The sequence below is a fragment of the Thamnophis elegans genome, chromosome 3 (genome assembly GCF_009769535.1).
Source record: "Thamnophis elegans isolate rThaEle1 chromosome 3, rThaEle1.pri, whole genome shotgun sequence".
NCBI lineage: Eukaryota > Metazoa > Chordata > Lepidosauria > Squamata > Colubridae > Thamnophis > Thamnophis elegans.
Genome location: NC_045543.1, coordinates 122,717,647 through 122,739,259, shown reverse-complemented (window position 1 = coordinate 122,739,259; position 21,613 = coordinate 122,717,647). Strand labels below are relative to the sequence as shown.

Here is a 21,613-nt window from a genome sequence, read left to right as displayed (position 1 = left end):
CAAATGACCAGCATAAAACTTTCTGAATGCTTACAAGCATTCCTATGTACGTGCTCTAAATTGATAACAGACATGGCGGTATTGCTTTATTGAAGGCCTTCTGAACTACATTATATAATGTATCGACAGCATGGAAATTTCATGAATATAACAAAAGACACTAACTTTTTCTAGGAGGATATAGAGAGGAGACTATAAAGATGCTATAATGCCTGATTTTCTAATGGATATGAAATGCTTAAGAAGAGCAAAGGTGCGAGGAGGCAGAGGAGTAATGAAAAATCCTTCCAAAAACACACCAACTCCATGGATGGCAGCAATATTAGAGCTTAGGATAGTCACTCTATAACAATCAGGCTATCATTTTGAAATTGAAGCATTTCAAAAGAAAAACTGGAGTTGTCTTTGTTAATGGAAATGATGGGAGAAGAAGACAGATAAACAAGTTATATTTAAAATGACTTTTGTTTCATCAAAATTGTCCATGCAGAATCATCCCTCGCCAAATTAATAAGAGTTCTCTACAGAATGTCTTCATTGTAGCTGGAGGATCAGCCACACACCAAACATTTTATCTGCATGTATGTAGACTGGGAAACTCATATTTCTTTTATTAATGCAACCTTTTCTCAGAATAAAGAGTTAATTATCAACTATATATGATGTTTTGCTTGGTTCAATAGCCTCGTCCTACAATTTTTACTCAGCAACCAAAACCACACATCTCTCTCATGCACAGTTAAATGCAGACATGAAAATTTAAGTATTCTCTCATATCTTTTGTTTTCCACCTCATTAACCATATTAATTAAGTATGACAAAATAACCACTTCCTTACCTTCCTCAATATATATACATTCTGTACTTTGATGTGGAGAAACACAAAAAAGCAAAGATGGTTCGTCTAACGGTCATGTGGTTCACTGTTGTGATTTTTCTCCTCGGTATTCCAGGAGGTAAGTGCTAAATTATACTTCTTTTCATTTCTGATAATGTCACTTCAGAGCAATCAAGGAAAAGGTAAGAAGATAAGCTACACAGTTTGTTTCAAATGTATGGATTTCTCCTTGAATTTGGACCGTGATGAAGAGAAAATAGCTCAGGTCTCCTTCAGGATGAACTGATACTGACAGTAAAAGGCCCACAGGGGAGATTCAAAGCTACAGTTGTTAAGAGGGTAGTTTTATTGGAGATACTAGAAAAGCAATCTAAAGGGGTGAAATGTATTAATAGGTAAAAAAGGAAAAGATTGCTTTGATCGGTTGGTGACAAGTCATCATAACACAAACTGTGAGCACTTTGTATGATGAAACATTGGCTCCTTTTTCCTCTTTAGCTAATGGATTAATTTAAAGTTGTATTTTGGGACTCATGATTAGCTTGTCTTCTTCATTCTATTTAGATCCCTGTGCCCAGATCATTGGAGGAAAAAAATCAGTTCCACATTCAAGACCTTTTATGGCCAAGATCAAAGACTCAAAGGGGGGCCTTTGTGGGGGGACCCTGATCAAATCAAACTGGGTATTAACAGCAGCTCACTGCAAAATGTAAGTTCGGAAGTTTTGCTAGGTTTTTATTTATTTCTTTTTAAAATCTTGTTTTTTATATATATGATATGTATGTATGTATGTATGTATGTATGTATGTATGTATGTATGTACGTGCATATACATATACACACACACACACACACAAACAAACACACACACACAATACACACACACAATTCAAGCATAACATAGTCCTGCAATTTAGGGATGAGCAAAACCTAAGGGTTCAACCCAAGCAAAATTGTCAGCTGCGTATCGTCTTTTAGGTAAGTTGTTCACTATCCCAGCTTCTTGGCCTAAATTCTAGGGGTTACAATGAATGAAAGAAATCCAATCTCTATGTATGTGTATGTACCTATATGTTACTAGGATTTTTCAATACAATGAATACGTACAAAAAGAGATTGAAAATAGGAAAAGGGGGAAGAACAGAAAAGAAAGAAAATACACAATATAGAAGCTCTTTCTATCAAGTAATTATCACTTTATTATTTTCACCATTCCCTTTGTCCCTTTTTAGTTCCCAAATGACAAAATCATCAATTTAATCTTTTCTTCTTTCTTCTCTATGTAAGGTTACCAGCTTTTCAAAAGATTTTTCTTTCTTTCTTTCCCTGTATCCAGATTGGAAAGACTTTGCTACTTTTTCAAGTATAGTTAATGTTATAGTTCTAACTTCCTTTGTAAATATTTCATTACTTTCCCAACCTCTTGCATGCAATAATCTCGCCACAGTTACCATATGCAAAATTGGTTTCTCATACTTTTTTTCTAAATCCATGATCATAAAACCCAATAATAATTCTGACCACACACACACACACACACACACACACACGAACACACACACACACGCCTCTACGGTTGGGGTCTAGCCAGATGAAGGGCCATAAACCACAGTAGGGAGAAACTGGGATAAACCAAAAACATTGATAAAATAGCAGACAAGATTGTGCTGGCATACTTACTAGCCAGAGATTGGAATAACTTTCATAGATGGTATTAGAGAATTTAAAAGCCTCTTCCAATTGTTTCTATTCCATGTCGAACAAAGCATGACATTAACAGCACACACCTCCCTGCACATTATTGGTGTTCTTTTTTTTCTGAAAATTGCATTTGACCTCCCTTTGATTTTCTACCTCCTGAATATCCATATATAGGTATGAATATTCATGTATTATAATTTATTTTTGAACATAGTCAGAAATAGGCCATTGAAAGTATTTTGCATCTTCTATCAAAATATATATTTACTTTCACTGTTGAAATAATACTCCAATGAAAATTGAAATAAAGCCTGCTTTCTCCAAATTTTAAATTTATGTGCCAGGATATAAACAATGTAAAAAAACAGTAGAATTTATCCCCGGAAGAAACAGAGAAGATTGAACTGCCAAATGATAAAACTTGATATTCTTTAGCTGAGATTATAACGTATTATCCTTGCTAGAAATGAACTTTACTCAATTCTTATTACCATCTTTGTTTTTTAGAACAAACGACACTGAAGTTATTCTTGGAATTCATTCAGAAGAAGACAAAACAAAACAAGTTTTCAAAGTTAAAAAGAACATTTCTCACCCGAAGTATAATAATGTCACAAAGGAGAATGACATTATGCTTCTTCAGGTATATTCTAAAGAATATACATAAATAATATACATGTGAAGGACAGCAAGAATGGTTTCTCTTTTCTTTATGGATACAGGGAGTCCATAACTTACAACCACATTTGGGACTGGAACTAAAGCCTTTGTTATGGGGGGCCGAATTCAGCTACCCTGCTGCTAGCTACCATGGTGGTGGGGCCAGTGGAGAATTTTTCATTACAGCTTTGCAACTACGATCTGGCTTTGCTTATTTCTAAGGTTATTTCTTCTAACTTCGGAGGCAGAGCCAGAGTTGCCTAGCTACAAGGAGGTTGGGCTATACAATTAGTTTCATTAGTTTCAAATAATTTACATACCCTTGCAGAAAGCAGTATACAAGGGATTTAGCTCTAGCCTTGAGAATGGTGGGAGAATAAAAGAAACAATTATTGACTCATGTTGTTGATTTGGCCTACCTCAAAGGGATGACAAGCAGCCCATATAAGGAGCCTAACAGTTGAGGTCCATTTCAATGGCATAGGAGCCACCACTGATGATGGCAGCAGTGGAATAAAGAATATTCTCACATTTATGTGTTGGAAAAAATGCTTTTCCCTTTCATTTCCGAGATGGAGATCAGGAGGGAGGAATTCTTATTTCTATATAAATGATCAGCAGATGTGAAATTACCCATATTGAAAAAGTTCAAAGTATTAATGTTTTTACTATTATAATTTGTTTTTATTGCAAGGGACTCAGATGATATAAACGTTGCTTCTCAGACACATTGCGTCAGCACAATATTGTAATGTAGGTCTGGCTGAGATAGGGTGACTCTCCAAAGTGCAAGTCTACCATATGATGCATTGCAAACCATATTGACAGTTAATATAAGGGTTAATCTTTTTTGCCTTCCCTCTTCTCTCATTTAAGCTTAATAGAGAAGCACAACTTAACAAGAATGTTTCCTTCGTCGAGCTTCCTTGGGTGTATAGTGACCTCGAGCCAGGAACACAGTGTCTGGTAGCTGGTTGGGGGATTACTGAACGTCCAAGTCCATCAGATGTCCTCCGTGAAGTTAATGTCAGTGTCATTGCAAGAACCATCTGCAATGATCAAAAGCACTATAATTCCACGCCAATAGTGACAAAGAATATGGTCTGTGCTGGTGATGAGAGAGGAGGCAAGGATGCATGTACTGTAAGTATATCTATCTACCTGCTCTGAATGTTTGAAATTCAAAAATAATATACCGAAAGCAGAATTTGAATGAATGAGTAATCCTATTTGCATGCTTCTAGTGTTCTAAGAAATCAAAGTCCTACACTACCAATATAACAACTGTAAAATTAGTAAAATCTTCCCATCATAAAGTCAATTGCAAAAAAACATCTGGAATTATATATACTCCAGACTGGCAGCATTATGGAATGTGATGAATCTTTTTTAAAAAGTACAGGCAGACTGCTTCCAGTTTGGGCGGGGCCTGAGGGGGTTGTTGTTTTTAACAGCTCCGGATCCTTGGCTGCATTAAGCTGTCTAAACAGTATCCATCAACTGTTTGACAGTTTGATTACCTCTTCTCCGGGCATAGGAGGAGGCGAATAAGCTATGTTTGGGCAGCGCTCCATTTAACCCTCCCAGAACATAAATCTGGGGTGGAAAGAGGGAGCCGCCCGGTAACATGGTGGATTCTCCGTGTCAAGGACTTCTGCTTTTTTTGCAGAACAAAGGCACACGTCCACCCTCCCAGAACATAAATCTGGGGCGGAAAGAGGGAGCCGCCCGGTAACATAGTGGATTCTCCGTGTCAAGGACTTCTGCTTTTTTTGCAGAACAAAGGCACACGTCCACCCTCAGCTCAAGGATTGATTTATTACTGATTCAAAAACAGGCAGAACTGATACTGGTGAACTTCTAATTGTATGTATAAAGACTTTAACTCCATTTTTTAAAGAATTCCTTCTGACAAATTACTTGCTAGAAATACACAGAAAATGGCCCCAAACAGCTTTGTAGGAAGGGTCAGACTCTGATGACACAGATTTCTATGGAGCTCAGAACATTTAAAGATCATTAAATCAGTAGTGATTTATTACCAAACTGCTGGACAAGCTGGTTACCTGGATTTAGTAATTGGGTGGAGAAGATTAAATGTGGAATGGCTTCTAAGCAGAAAAAGCTTGCCCCTAATGCCTCTAAAAGTGCTGGTAATTCACCTGCTCCCAGGACTAAATTACAGTCACTACTCCCCCCCAATCCCTTCCTACCCCTGCAGGGGAGCCTTTGACCTGAGAAATACTGCAAAAAGACCTAAGCATGTCCTTAGCCGAGGCCTTAAAAAATCATGTAGCTGTGATGGAAATTAAAATAAAGGAAGAGATATCTGCTGCTCATAAGGAATTGTCAGAAGAACTTATGAACTCGGTTCAGACTCTGAACCAGCAAATTAGAGACAATATTCTTGAAGCTTTTAAGTGCCTATCTGGTTATGTCTTTCAAATCAAAGATTAATTGGAAGATCTTAGTGATTCCAATATTAATCTGGTAACGAAAATGGATGTGGTTCAACAAAAGGTTGGTGATGCAGAAAATGAAATTATAATGTTGCAGTATAGACAGATGGAATTTGCCTTAAGGATAAGAGGCCTCAAAGAGAAAAATCAAGAAAATTCAAAGCAGATTTTCTCAGAATATTTTGATCAATTCAGGAGGTCAGGAAGGAATTTTGACTGGCAGATTGACAAGATATATCATGTTAATTCCTGGCTTGCCAGACAAAAGCAACTCCCAAGAGATATTGTGGTGTATTTTGCTACGATAGATACGAGGAATTTGATATTGTGAGAGTCTTACAAAACTAAGCTTCAAATTGGGGGTCAGGAGGTGACTGTTTTGAAGGAAATACCACCCAAAATGTTGAGATCGAGGAAAGACTATGCCTTCTTAGTCGATGAGCTCAAAAATCGTCAGCTACAGTTCAGATGGGAGGCCCCAGCCAGGCTTGCAGTTACTTACCAGGGGCAAAGATATCGTCTCAACTCAGTATGGAAGGCTCAAGATTTTTACAATAATATACTGAAGGCTGGACATCCCCCACCCTCCAGGACCCAGAGAAAGAGAACAAGAAGGACAGGATAGACAGCAAGCTACCCAAGGATCACCAAGGCTGGACCAACTTCCTCTCTCAGAACTACAAGGAGTGAAGGAGCAAAGTCAAACCCGCATGATTACCAGGCGAATGGAACAAGAGCTAAAAAAGCAACAAGCTTCACAACAAACACATGCTACCGTGCAAGAATTCACAGGTTTTAGTTCAGAAGCAGTGGGTGGAGCCAGGCCAAAAGCCAAACTACAGGATTTCCAGATGGCTCGTAAAAAGCTTCAGGGAGCTAAAGATGACAACTAAGTTTTTAACCTGGAACGTTAATGGTTTAAACTCCCCACAGAAAAGGAGGAAAATAAATCATTATCTGAAACAATTTAAGAATGACATAATTTGCCTGCAAGAGACTCATATTAGATCAACTGACCAGAAATACTTGATTAATACAAGACTTGGACAACACTTTGTAGCTTCTGCTCCTGAGAAGAAAAATGGTATATTTATTTACTTAAGAAAGGACATGAAAGCCGAATTAATTGAAGCAGACTCTCAAGGAAGATATATTGCAATAGAACTGGTATTAGAAGGGAAAAAGATACTCCTATTGGAAATATATGCTCCCAATCAACAGCAAGATAAATTTTATAAAAAGCTCCATACTAAGTTAGTATATTGGGACTATAGATCTTGCATATTACTGGGTGACTGGAACGGTGTTATGGATACCAAGAAAGACAAGAGGGGTCTCCGGCAAAATATCCAAATGCGAGCGAAACTACCCAAGTCCTTTTTCGATATGATGGATGATTTTGAACTGAGAGACATCTGGCAAGAAAAGAATGCAGAAGAATATGACTTTACATTTTTCTCCGATAGACATCAATCCTTTTCTAGGATTGATTTCATACTAACAACCAATGATTTGCTTTCTAGGATAAAGAAGATGAAGATATGTTCCAGAGCTTTATCAGATCATAATCCGGTTTGGATGGAGCTGGAACTTGGGACGCAAGCAAGAAGAACTTGGAGATTGAATGAAAACTTATTTAGATATGAGAATGTAAAAAATTGCTAAGATAATATTTTGTTTTTAATATGAACAAGGGTACATCTATGGAAATGGTTTGGGATGCAAGTAAAGCGTATATGCAAGGAGTTCTAATAAATTTAAATAGGTTACATAGACGTAAACAGGGGGGAAAAAGAATCAAACTAGAGGAAGAAATCAGGAAGAGAGAACAAAAGTTAACACTAAACCCAGGAGATAAGAAGATTAAAGAAGCAATTATTTTATTAAGAGAGCAATTTAATATGCTGATGTCAGACCAGGTGGATACTAACTTGCTATACGCAAAACATAACACTTTTTGTAATGCAAATAAATCTGGTAGATGGTTAGCATATCTGATTAGGAAGAAACAGAAATCTCGCAATATATCGAAATTACATTATAAAGGGAAGAAAGTGTATCAACAGGATGAGATTCAAAAGGTTTTTCGTGAATTTTTCACAGGATTGTACATGAATGACAAAATACAAGGTTTAGATATAGATAGATACCTGGATAAAGAAAAAATACCCATAGTTAAAGATGAGCAGAGGGAGAGATTGAATCAACCAATAACTTTAGGGGAAATTCTCCAGGTAATTAAACAGATAAAGGTAGGGAAAGCACCAGGTACAGACGGGCTGACATTGGCTTATTACAAAAATTTACAATTAGAAATGGTAGAACCTCTTAAGGAACTATTTAATAAGATCCAAAGGGAAGGGAAGGTACCCCCATCTTGGAAGATAGCCTTCATATCTTTGATACCAAAAGAAGATCAAGATCTTAGTCAACCAAAAAATTATAGACCTATATCATTACTTAACACAGATTATAAAAATTTTACTAAAATACTAGCGAATAGGTTAATGTTGGTTATTCAGCAACTGATTCATAATGATCAAACAGGTTTTATACAAGGGAGACAAATGAGAAGTAATGTAAGACAAATTGTTAATATACTGGAATATTTGGGAAAGAATAACCAAATCCCTGCTGCGCTTATATTTCTAGATGCCGAGAAAGCCTTTGATAGAGTGAATTGGCAATTTTTATTGAAAATAATGCAAAAAATGCAAATAGGAGAGCACTTTTTACAATCAATTAAAGCAATATATCAGGAACAAACAGCTCAAACCATAGTCAATGGAAGCTTATCAGATTCATTTAAAATTGAGAAAGGTACAAGGCAGGGTTGTCCCTTATCCCCATTATTGTTTATCATAACTTTGGAACTATTGTTGAACAAAATACGGGGTTCAGATGATTTACAGGGAGTCAAGATTAGGCATCAAGAATATAGAGTACGTGCTTTCCCAGATGACTTGGTTATAACATTAACCCAACCATAGGAATCTAGTAAGGTTTTAATGAATATGATTAATCAATACAGCCAAATGTCCGGATTTAAAATAAATATAGGGAAAACAAAGATGCTAGTTAAAAATATGAACACTAAACAAAGAGAAGAATTCGAAGGAATGACAGGATGTGAAATAGTTAAATATCTAGGAGTCTATATCTTAATCTCAAATGGGAAGTTATATAAGTATAATTATGAGCCACTATGGCACAGCAGTCAGTCAGAGATGAAAAATGGGGAAAAATTACAATTATCTTTGTTGGGAAGAATAGCAGCAGTGAAAATGAATGTTCCACCTAAATTTTTATTTCTTTTTCAAATGATACCAATACTTTAAAAACAGGCAAATTTGCTAGAATGGCAGAAGGGCATTAATAAATTTGTATGGGCAGGGAAAAAGCCAAGAATAAAACTAAAAATAATGCAAGATCTGCGTGAGAGGAGGTTTGAAATTACCAAATTTAAAATTATATTATGAAGCAGTAGTTTTATCAGTAATCAGTGATTGGATTAACTCAACAGATGGTAGAATATTTAATATCAAAGGGCATGATTTAGTATATGATTGGCATGCTTACTTACTATATGATAAAAAGGTGGATAAGAACTTTAAAAGTCAAATTTTAAGGAATGCTCTACTACTGGAAAAATATCAATACAAACTAAATGAGAAGATACCCATGTGGGCAATTCCTAGACACGCAATAGAAAACATAAATATAGTACAAAAACAGGATGTAATTACATACAGACAGCTTCTCACCTTAGAAAGAGGTGTATTACAATTAAAACCCGTGAATGTACTAAAAGAGGAAAAGGCAATTCAAACATGGTTTCAGTATGGGCAGTTACAGGCCAGAAGGAAAAAAGATCAAAAAATCGGTTTTACGCAAAATGAGGATAATTTACTAAAACAAATTAGGGATCAAAGTCCAATGTATATAAAGAGACTATATAATGCATTAATAGAAATGGACTCGGAAACAGAATTAGTTAAAGACTGTATGATAAAGTAGGCACAAAATTTTGAAAAACCAATAATGCTGGATACATGGGAAAAGATTTGGGTAAGAAATGTAAAGTTTATACAAGCCCAAAATTTGAGAGACAACTTTTATAAGATATTTTATAGATGGCATTTAGATCCTAAAAAACTGGCCTCTATGTATCCAAATTTACAACCTAAATGCTGGAGATATGATTGTGCTGATGCTACATACTATCATATATGGTGGACTTGTAAAAAGGTTAAAGTATTTTGGATAAAAATATGGTGGATAATGCAAAATGTTCTTTAAAAAAGGATAAAGTTTACCCCTCAGTTATTTTTGTTAGGTATAATTACTGATTGTACAGTTATAGAGACTAACTTGATTTTGCATTTAATAACTGCAGCAAGACTTTGGTGGCGCAATACTGGAAGAAGGAAGATTTACCTACTATTCAAGAATGGACATTAAAAGTAATAAACCTAGCAGAGATGGCTAAAATATCAGCATATCTCAAGGACCATTCAAATGAGAGATATAAACTGGAGTGGAGAAGATGGATTGACTATACTCAAAATAAATATGGGACTAAGAAATTCCAGATATGACTGAAGAAACAAGGAATGATATAATCTGTTTAGAGCTAGCCTAGCAAAGAGGAGTTAAAGCTCAATGATACTAACTCTTCCGCGTGGTGACATCATCGTGCTTAGAGCGGAGGAAAAGAGAGCTCTCCTAACCTCTAACTCTAACTTCTTCGTTTGGGCTCATTTTTGAGCGCTGTTGATCCTGAAGGGGCCAGCAGATTAAGGGAGATACTCTGTAGACCCTGGGGTGATAAAGCAAATCCTCCTGAGGATAAGAGAAACCCCCTAAACAGATGAGGAATTATCCTGCTATTTGATTAGGACCAGAACGATGGCGACCGCATAAGAAGGAAAGAAACAGAGATAGAAGCAGTTGAAATCGGATACTTGTTACTATTGCTGACAACCCAAAGGGGAAGGCAACACGAAACTGGCAGAGAGGGTGAGCTGGAAAGAAGAAGGCGCCGGGAGGGAGGCTGTTTTTGCAGTTCAATTTAGCTGAAAAGAAGTGGAGCAGAGATGCTGAGATGCTGAGATGCTGAGTTGGAAGGGACAGCCAGAAGAAGCGGAAGGAATTAGCCACAGTGAGAAAGAAAACCAGACATGGACATCAGGAGTGGAAAATAATATTTGCCGAAAGAATTTGGAAAGTTCAAAAAAGAGATTGTTTAACAGTTGGGTTGGTATACTGAGTTCCTTTTTTTCTGCTCACTCTTCCTTCTGCTGCTTTGTTGAACTTTTAAGTACTTGGTATTTATTTGCCTTGGAGCTTGGAACAGTGCCAGAGATAATAGATAGAGGACTGGCTTGGAAGGAGACCTTTGCTTCGTGGATACTAACAGTGACACTGAGGAGAGGGTGACACTTAGTGGACTGTAAATCCAAACCGTGAAGTCTGATGCAAGAAAACTATTGGTGACATAAGCTGATACATATATATACATAGAGAGACTAATTACTAGAGTTGAATACTTGTATAACTGATAAAATTGAGAGACATTTATTGGTATAAGATAATAGTGTGATATATAAATCTATGATATATATTAATCAAATTAATTAAAGACCAAAAATCAAATAACCAAATAGGGTAGAATACTACATAGGAATGTTTAGGTATTGAAACGTGAATATTAAGGAAGGTTAATTATTGTTGAATATTGAAATATACAATTATTTACATAATTGATATTACTGATAAAGTAGAAGTAAGGTAAAACTTATAGGCAATTGTGAACAAGGATAAATATGGGGGTAAAAATGGCCACTTCAGTAAAATTAGTGAAAAAAACTACTCCCAATGTGATTTCAGCAACACCCCCCTCCTCAAATCAAAGATCAATTGAGAGCACGTTGGGGTTGGAGAAAGGTGAAAAGATGGCAGAAACAACAGAACCAGCACCAACGATGCAGACTATGCAATCGATGCTCCAGATGATACAAGAGACATTGGCGAAAAGCCAAGAAGTGACAACTACTAATCATGAAGAGACAAGGAATGAAGAAATGAAAAATAAAATGGGAGAATTGAAAGGAACTATCAAGAATGTAGATGATAAAATTGAAAAGATACAGAATGCCTTAGCAATCAATGAACAGAAAATCCAATGTATGGAAGAAAAAATAGAACAAGCAGATCAGAAGATGGGAAAAATGGAATTGGAATATAAACAATAAAGATTTAGAAATATCAATAATCCAACTTGAAAATAAAAGAGCTGCATTCTACCTAAGATTCCAAAACATACCGGAAGAGAAGGAGGAAGACCTGAAAGGAAAAATGATTAATATCCTCACTGAATTTCTTCAAAAAAAAGAACAAGAGTTGAGAGGAGACATTGATGAGGCTTATCGGGTGCATACTAATTATGCCAAAAGACATAGACTCCCGAGAGAAGTGCATGTAAGATTTGCTAAAATAACTGCGAGAGATGAAGTGTACAAAAAAAACTAGAGAAGAGACGATTATACTACAGGGAAAAGAGCTGACCACGCTTAAACAGATTCCACGGAGAATTCGGGAACAACGTAGGCAGTACCTATTTTTAACAAACGAGCTAAATAAAAATAGAATAATGTACAGATGGTTGGTACCAGAAGGTGGTTCTGGTATCTTGGCAAGGAAAAAGATATAAGATAGAGAATATAGAAGAATCACACAAATTCTATGAAGAATACTCGCAATAGCGAAGGAGAACAAGGAAGCAAGAGGAATTAGAAAGTAGAGGCCAAGAGGAAGAAACATCAGTAAGACAACGAAAAGAAGCAGGAGAGAAGAACAGACGGCAAGAAACAGAGAGAGCAGAGAAGGAAGGTGAGAGGGGAAAAAGTCAGATACAAACTAGAAGTAAAAAAAAAAACCCAGCTAAAGATGGAACCAAGAAATAACAATTATTTCAATAAAATTGAATGGACTGAATGCACCAAAAAAAGAGCCCATATGTTTAATAAACTTAAGAAATTGAAAGTAGATATAGCCTGTATACAGGAAGTGAATATTAAAAGGGAACATCGGAACTTACTGGAACACAAAAACTAGGGAAATTATATACAGCATTGGCAGATAAAAAAAAAAGTGGGATAGCAATCTATATAAAGGAAAAAATAAACTCCAAAGACGGTCTACTCAGATGAAGAAGGCAAAACCCTAATGATTGAATTAAACAGAAAAACCGATATTATTAATAGTTCCTATATGCCCCAAACCAGAAACAAGAGGAATTTTATAGGAAATTACATAATAAAATAAATGAATTAGAATATGAAAACATTTGCTTAATGGGATTATAACGCAATAGTGGATTAAAAAATGGACTATGAAAACAAAAAGAAAAATAAAGCAAAAAAAAAAAATACATTACCCAAATCCTTTTTGAGATGGCAATGGAATATAAATTACAGGATATTTGGAGAGAAAGGCACAAAACAAGAAAGTAATATACCTTTTATTCGAACCCCCAATCAATCTCTATCAAGAATCGACATGGTTTGGATCTCATCTGGGCTATGTAATCAAGTAGACGAAATTGAAATAGAACCAAATGAGGTGGGCAGAGCATAACCCAATAAAATAAGATGGAAAGGCCAAAGAAGAAGAAAAAGATGGATGATGAACTCAAGTATTGTAAATGAGATAGAATACACTGAAATGCTAGAGAAAGAATTAAAATTGTTTTTTAAAATAAATAAAAAGGAAGACACCTCAATTCAAATCTCTGGGATACTATGAAAGCATACACAAGAGGCCTTACGATTGCCTATATGGTGAGAAAACTAGAAAGCAAAAAGAGCAACAAGAAAGCATGCAAAAGAAATTAAGGAAGCCAAGAAGAACTACAGAAAGATCCAAGATAAAACTAAAAGGAAAAAATGGAGGTGATAAACATAAGATCAATTTTAATAACTCAAAAGGAATTAGCACAGAAAATCAAAGCAGTCAGACGAATTATTTTGAACAAGCCAACAAATCAGGACGATGGCTGGCATATAGATTGAAGAATGAAAGAGAAAAAAGGACGATATATCAATTAAAGGATGATGTGGTAAAAATCCACTACAAAGCATAAGAAAAGAAGCATATCATTCATAATACTTCACAAAATTATTCACACAAGAAAGTATGGAGGAAATCAAAATAAAGCAATATTTAATATAGAAAAGATAACACCAATCTCAAAAGAACAAAGGGAGGCAATAAACAGACCACTAACATTAGCTGAAGTGGAATTAGCCCTGAAAATCAAGAAAAATAATAAACCCCAGGACCAGATGGAATACTGGTGGAACTATACAATATAACAAAATAATATTGGAAGAGCTAGGAGTGGAAGGTTTAATGAGGTTTTAGGAAAAGCCCAAGATACCTGACTGAAGCAATAATATCCCTAATCCCAAAAAAGAGGAAACCATGTACAAGAAGTTCAAAATTACAGACCAATTTCATTATTAAACTCCGATTACAAAATATTTGCAGGCAATTATGGCAGGAAGCATTAACAGGTGTTAAATGAACAAATACATCCAGACCAAAATGGATTTTTACCCCACAGACACATGAAAAATAATACGAGAGTTATTCTAGACTAATAGAGTAGTACGATGGCCCATCCCTGAAAAGCAAATGGTACTGGTTTTCCTTGATGCACAAAAAGCATTTAACAACATAATTTGAAAATTTATAACAATACTATTGGATGAGATGGAACTTTGGAGAAAAAATTTATAAAATGATTTAGAAGGATTTTATAACACTCAGACAGCCAAAGTTCTGATGAATGGAGATCTAACAGAAAGATTGAAATAAAAAAAGGAGTCAGACAGGGATGCCCCTCTCTCCTTTGCTATTTATATTGACTTTGGAAACTTACTAAATGAAATTCGGAAAGGACCCAGGGAATAAAGGTTTAAGACTCAAAAATGAAGAATATTATGTCCAAGCCTATGCCGATGACTTAATATTTGCTTTAGAGGACCCATTAGAATCCAGCTTAAAATTAATTCAAAAATTAGTAGAATATGGCGAAGTGGCAGGACTAAAGATCAATAAAGACAAAAAAAAATGATAACTAAGAACATGACAAAAAAGCAAGAAGAGGAATTGGAAGTAGCAACCGGATTGCAGTTAACTAAGAAAGTAAAATATTTGGGGATCTGGTTGTCAGCAAAATGTTCCACAATTAAAGACAATAATTATAATAAATTAGTGATACAAATAAAGAAAGATTTAGAAAATTGGAAGAATATTCAGTAATCACTGATAGCAACAATTAAAATGAATATCTTACCAAGAATCCTATTCCTGTTGCAAGCCACTCCTATTAATCCAGGTAAAAAATTCTTTCAAGAATTAAAGAAAATGAAGCTGAGTTCAATGTAGAGATATTTTAGACTGTGATTGTTCAAAAGTTATACCACGTATGGTCTTTGGGAAGTCGGGGGGAGGCAAGGGAGGTGGGGATTTAGGGGGAGGGGGGGAGGGGGGAAATACAATATGTGTAAATTCCAAGATTGTATTTGTATATACTGTGGCTTTTCAATGTTAGTGCGAAAATAGAACAAACGAATATACTGGAAGGTAATAGATACCGAAGGAAAGAGTCGAGTGAAAGAAGAAGGAGGGGTGGAGAGGGTGAGAGCGAGGAGGAGGAGAAGGAGGGAGGGAATGGAGAGGGAGTGATAGGGTTAAGGTTAGAAAGAAGGGGAGGGGAAGTAGGCGTAGAGGGGGTGTGAGAAGGAAGAATGAAAGTGGAGGGGGTTGAAGCGGGTGTATGGCAGGCCAAGGTGGTATACTGGGTTTGTATTGTAGAGGGCATTTTCTATATAAGTGAGGGCCGTGTTTATTACCCAATGTTATATGCCCTGATTAAGCACAGTGAATATGTGATTGTATAGAATGAAAACATAATAAAATATATATTAAAAAAAAAAGAATTAAAGAAAATAACCACTAGATTCATTTGGCAGGGACGTAAACCGAGGATTAAACTAAAGTCAATGCAAGATAGCAAGGAGAGGGGAGGCTTAGCATTACCAAATTGGGATTTATACGCATCAGCAGTAACAATAACAATGGTGAAGGACTGGATAGAACTAAAGAATAAAAGAATTCTGACCTTAGAAGGCCATGACCTGCAGCGGGCTGGCATACTTTCCTATGGATGACAAAATAAAACACACAAATACTTTCAAAATCATTTAATTAGAAGAGCGCTGACTGAAACAATGGTTCAAAATCAAAAAAATCCACTATGTGAAAATCCCAAATTGGCTATCACCAACAGAAAGGACGACACACCCAAATTTGATAGATTGGAACAAAATCCTAAAATACAGAGACTTAATTGATAGACAGGGAAATTAAAAACAATTGAAGAATTGGTAGATCAGAATATGAAAGTTGATTGGCCTAACTTACCTCCAAATCAGAGGTGGGTTCCTACCAGTTCGCACCTATTTGGTAGAACCGGTTCGTCAAATCCACCGAACCGGTAGAAGAGGTTCCACCAGTGGACCGAAAATCAGGCCACACCTACAGACGAGGTTCCAAAAATTTTTGAAACCCACCATGGTCCCTTGGATATGATATTTCTCCACTATCATGCTCATATTTATAAAACTCAGTGCCTCTGTAGGGCACTGAGGGTACGGATGACTCCTGTGTTTGTGGTTGGCAATCAGAACATTGCTGTGTGTTGAAGTTGTTTTAACGCAAACCAAAGATGCCTTTTAAAAAACACAGTATTACATCATATTCTTTTCTTTTTTTTAAGATATTTTTATTTTTTAAGTTTACATATATTCTTATGCATGCCGTGCTGTGTGTGAGGTTAATTTAAGGTGGTTCGGACAAGTGTCGTCGGCATCTTCATATCAGTCAATGGGTGGCAAGCCACTCCCATCCAGTCCATGGGTGGCCAGCCACTCCCACAAAGGAGGCCACACCCACAGAGTAGGTCTCGAACAATTTTTGAAACCAACCACTGCTCCAAATCAAAACTAAATACAATAAAGATACTAAAATATATGCATTGAAAACAGAACCACACCGAATTGGATTTAAAACTTATTCCAAAGTCCAAGACAGAAAGATTGATAGGGAGTAATATATACAATTCCTTCCTGAAGTATCAAATGGCAAGAGGAATTGTGAAAGAGGAAACTGATTAAAATGGTGTTGCAGAACATTGGCTATAATATTTCATTAGACAAATGGAGAAAAATTTGATTGGGCAACTAAATTTAAAATAGACACTATCAGTGCCATAACAAGGAAACCAGTACAAAATGTTTTAGAGAGGCACTGGCAATCACCAAGGTGGCCGCTAATCTCACACAAATACCTCCCCAAAATGCTTGGAAATGTGATTCGGTACATGAACCTATTATCCATTTATGGTGGACCTGTGAAGAGGCAAAAAAATTCTGGAAAAGGATCAAAAATTGGCTGGAGGCAATAACAAGGGTTAAAATAGATTGGAAACCTGAAGTTTTTCTATTAGGAATTATGTCGATGAAATACAAAAAAGAAACCCAGTATTTAATACTACATATACTTACAGCAGCAAGGATCGCTTTTGCCCAGAAATGGAAAAACAAACTAACCCCAAATGAAGATGAAATAATAAGAAAGATTATGGACTGTGCTGAAATGGATAAATTAACGAAAGAAATACAGGGAAAGGAAGAATCAGAATTCTACCAGATATGGAATAAATGGTACAGCTGGATGGAGGAAAGAAACAAAAAGCAATGAAAGAATATAACAACACTCAAAAATAATAGTTATGAGTAGAACAAGAGGGTTAAGATTGGTGAAAGCAAATCAGGACGATAGCTGGTATATAGACTGTAGAACGAAAGAGAAAAAAGGAAATGATATGAAACTATATGGGTTTGTGGAAATACCATTCCCAAGAAAACATAAACTGGGATTTGAAAGAAACACCTATAACAATAGAAAAAGAAAGGACGGGAAGAAGGAAGGAAAGGAGAAGAGGAAGGAAGTAGAGGAGGGAGGGAAGAAGGAAGGGAAAGAAGTGGAGGGTGGAAGAGAGAGAGAGAGAAGGAGAGATAGTAGGAAAGGAAGAGGAAGAGTGGAGGAGAGGTAAGGGAAGAAGAAAGAGGTAAGGAGAGGTGGGTGGAAGGGAGAGAAAGAGAAGGAGAGTGGGTAGGAAGGGGAAGAGAGAGAGGAGTAGGGAAGAGGTAAGGGAAGAAGGAAGGAGAAGGAGAGGAGGGTGGTAGGGAGAGAAAGAGAAGGAGATAGGGCAGGAAGGGGAAGAGAGAGGGTAGGAGTAGGGGAGAGGTAAGGGAAGAAGGAAAGGGAAGGAGAGGAGGAAGGAAGGAAGTAGAGAAGGAAGGGACGGAGAAAAGAAAGGGAAAATAAGGTGATGTTACAACAAGGGGAAAGGATGGTAAACAAAACAATCCAAACTATACCTTATAACCTTTTAAATGGAATAACAATAGTATAAGAATGGCAAAGAAAAAGAATAACTATGTGAATGTATACCTATAATTGTATGTAAGAGAATAAATGACAGTAAGAATATAAAGCACAATATAGGTAAATAATATTTGGTTATAAATAGCTAAGTATAAATAAACATAGAATTGTACATAAAAATGGATAACGAATAAGGAGATCATGAATGCAAGATAGAAATGTATTGAAGGGAAAACACTAACTGCAAAGAAACCGATACAGAACTGCTGTATGATATACGATGGAACTTCTTGTTCCTATGTTGTTTTAAGTCATGTGTCTGTTTCTGTTGATGTGTTTATGTGCTTAAAATAAAAATTTATATAAAGAAATCATAAAAAAAAAGAAAGAGGATACTAACTTTTTTTTTAAAAGTTATCTTCGAATATCTTTATTAAGATTTATACTCGTATTGGTTCTGGGAAGCCGGGGGGGGGGGAAGGTTGGGGGAGGGGAGCGGGAGGGGAAGGGAGGGGAGGGGAGGGGATGGGAGGGGGAGGGAGCGTAAATATTTGTAAAAGTTTTTTTCTTCAAAATTTTCAATTAAAAAAAAAACAGTACAGGCAGTCCTTGACTTATGAGCCCGACTGAAGAAACAAATTTCTGTTGCCAATTCATTATATGTGAATTATGCCATTATTAAGTGAATTTTACTTCATTTTACAACTTCTTGCCATAGTTGTTAAGTGAACTTTGCAACTTTGAATGAACTAAATGAACTGTCAAGGACTACCTTATACTTGGTAGGGGCCCCTCTTGGGGGGAGGGGGCACCAGGGAATGTGAATTTCTTCAGAACACTAGCTGAAGTGTAGCTGGCACCTTGTCTGCCTAAGTGTGGCTACATTCTTCACCTATTCAGAATTCACACTTGCAGAATAGATTGTATCTTTAGGCACTAATGTATTTCGTCATTTTCCTCATCAAGAAAGCAGTGATGGGAGTGAGCTAAAGCAACAAACACACAAACAGATACATGCACACAGAAGCAACTCGCACTTTTTTCCTCACTCCTCCACTTCACCTTCAAAGGTGTGGGAAAAAATATATACTTTTGGCTAAAATTCATGTTCTGGAATCGTGAACTAAGGACCAGTATTATGTACGGTCAGAAATAAAGCTATTTCAAACAGTGCCATTTTAGATTTAGGTTTATATTGTCTATCTGTGGATTTCCATCAAGGATTCCCTTTTCCCATCTTTCCCCCACCCCATTAACTCTGCAAGTAGGCTTGATGAGAGGGGTAAAGAACAGAGAGAGGACACTCAGTCTTTTGGGGGGGGTGGGGGTTGCAGAGTGTGAAAAAAAACTCAATATGGAAGCCAAAATCAGGCAATCAAAGTCCTGCCCACTTTTAACCACTGCTTCAGGGCAGAAGGTTGATTCTGTGACCAGATGGGCATTTTCACCACTCTGCCTTGGAGGGTTCAAAGTATACTAGAGTGAAGGGGACGCCTACTGAGAAAGCATCCTCTGGCCCCTTTCTCCAGACACCTGAATGGGACACTTGCAGGGGGGGGGCTCTCAACCAGCCAAAATTGGAAACTTGGAACGCTGTATCTGTCCTATGGGCAGCATAGAGATTTAGTGAATAAATCAATTAAATACGACTACTGCAAATAATGCAAAATTTCTCTTCTCCTCACCCACCCCTTTTCTTTCCTTGCGCAGGGTGATTCTGGTGGTCCTTTGATGTGCAAAGGGGAACAAAGGGGCATCGTTTCCTTTGGTAAAGAATGTGGAGAGGCTCAGTATCCTGGTGTCTACACCCTTCTGACAAATGAATATTCTCTTTGGATAAATAGTGTTATAAAAGGCAATTAATAGAATTATCATTTGCTGTTGACATTCTTTTTTATTATATTCATTCATTATAATTCCTTTAAGACAAACTTTTCCAGCCTTTTCCCTCCAGATGTATTTGACTAGGCACAGAAAAGTAACAGAAATTTCAGATAAATTCATCTAGAGGATAACTGATCAGTTTGGGTATTTAGGTTTTCTATTTAAATGCAATTTTTTTAACAAAATTTTCTTTTCCTTTATAAAAGCTAAGCACAAGTTTCTAGAAATTATTTCTCTTTATTTTTCTCTCTTAATCTGCTAGATAAAATTATTCCCATGTTTATCACAAATGAAATGGTAGCTTATTTCCCGAAAGCAGAAGAAAATAAATCCTTGCTGCAAAACATCTTGTTATTGGTTCTTTTGTTGTCGTTGTTCATTTGTGCTATGTATCCAGTGTTTGCTTGTGGCAAACTTCAGACTTTTTTGCATTTGGAAGAAAGAATTTCTGTGCTGGGAATGGCTTTTAAATGCATAATAACATAATTGGACTTCTTTTCAAACAAGGGTTGGACAACTATTTGTCTTAGATGATATGAGGCAGGGGATTGACTACAAGAGTAGTTTATCTGTAAGGCATGAAATATATGATAAACATACGGTGGAGGAAGTGAGAGGACACCAAACCAAAAAGCTCAATTTTTTTTCATGCACTGCTCAGAAGAAGCCATGTTTCAAACAAGAATGAATAGAGAGGGGATGGGTGTGTGTAGTTTAGTGTAATGTTTGAACCCTGCCAATGCATTTGAAGGAATACAATATACTATGAAAGAATATTCTATGCTGGGATCTGATAGATATCTGAATTTTTTCTCAGGCTTGATTCAAGATGTTGGTTTCTATCTATCTATCAAGACATTTGAGATGACAGATCTTTTTTTCCCCAGGATTTGCAATGTGAGGCCAGTCCCATGTCCTCTGTTCTAGATAAGTGAAGTTGGAGAATGTTTTCCTTTTTTACAGTATTTCCCAACCAAGGACTCTTACCTCGATTAACTTTTAAATGGCTGGTGAAGACAACATTGGTGAAACTTTTAATAGTCAATCCTTCTTTATGAGTTTTTAATTATTTTTATTTTTATTTCCAAGGCAAAACCTAATATAGAATAAACATTTAAGAAGTTAAAATAATATTTTGATCATTTGTACCAGCATTGTTCAACCTAAAGCCTCCAGATTTATCAAGATTACAATAACTAGAGGTCTCTGATGGTTTGCCATTCTGAACAGCACCATGTACAGAAGAGTGTATGCATTTAGATCCCAGCTTATTTTGGTACTACATAGAAGGTGAATTAAGAATTTGTATAAAGGAAAATGAAAATGTAATAAAAGATCTGGAAAGAAAAAAAAAGAAAAAAAGAAAAAAAAGAATTTGGGTTTAAGAGTAGCCTTGAACTGGAAAAGAAATAGAAAGAAAAGGAAGAGAGAGAGAGAGAAAGAAAGAAAGGAGAAGGAAAGGAGGGAGGGAGGGAGAAAAAAAAGAGAAGAAGGGAGGGGAGGGGGAGGAGGTAGTTTGCAAATGCTAAGCATTCCTTTCATTCAGTTTTAT

At 36.3% G+C, this 21,613-nt stretch overlaps 1 protein-coding gene across 1 annotated transcript; it reads left to right on the top strand.

The window, feature by feature from the left end:
• Positions 1 to 895: 895 nt before the first annotated feature.
• Positions 896 to 20,261, top strand: LOC116506239 (granzyme A-like). The gene is made up of 5 exons (XM_032213888.1): positions 896 to 956; positions 1,403 to 1,547; positions 3,047 to 3,182; positions 4,076 to 4,342; positions 19,888 to 20,261. The coding sequence occupies exons 1-5, from the start codon at positions 896 to 898 to the stop codon at positions 20,038 to 20,040; spliced, it is 762 nt and encodes a 253-aa protein (XP_032069779.1). The 3' UTR covers positions 20,041 to 20,261.
• Positions 20,262 to 21,613: the final 1,352 nt, after the last annotated feature.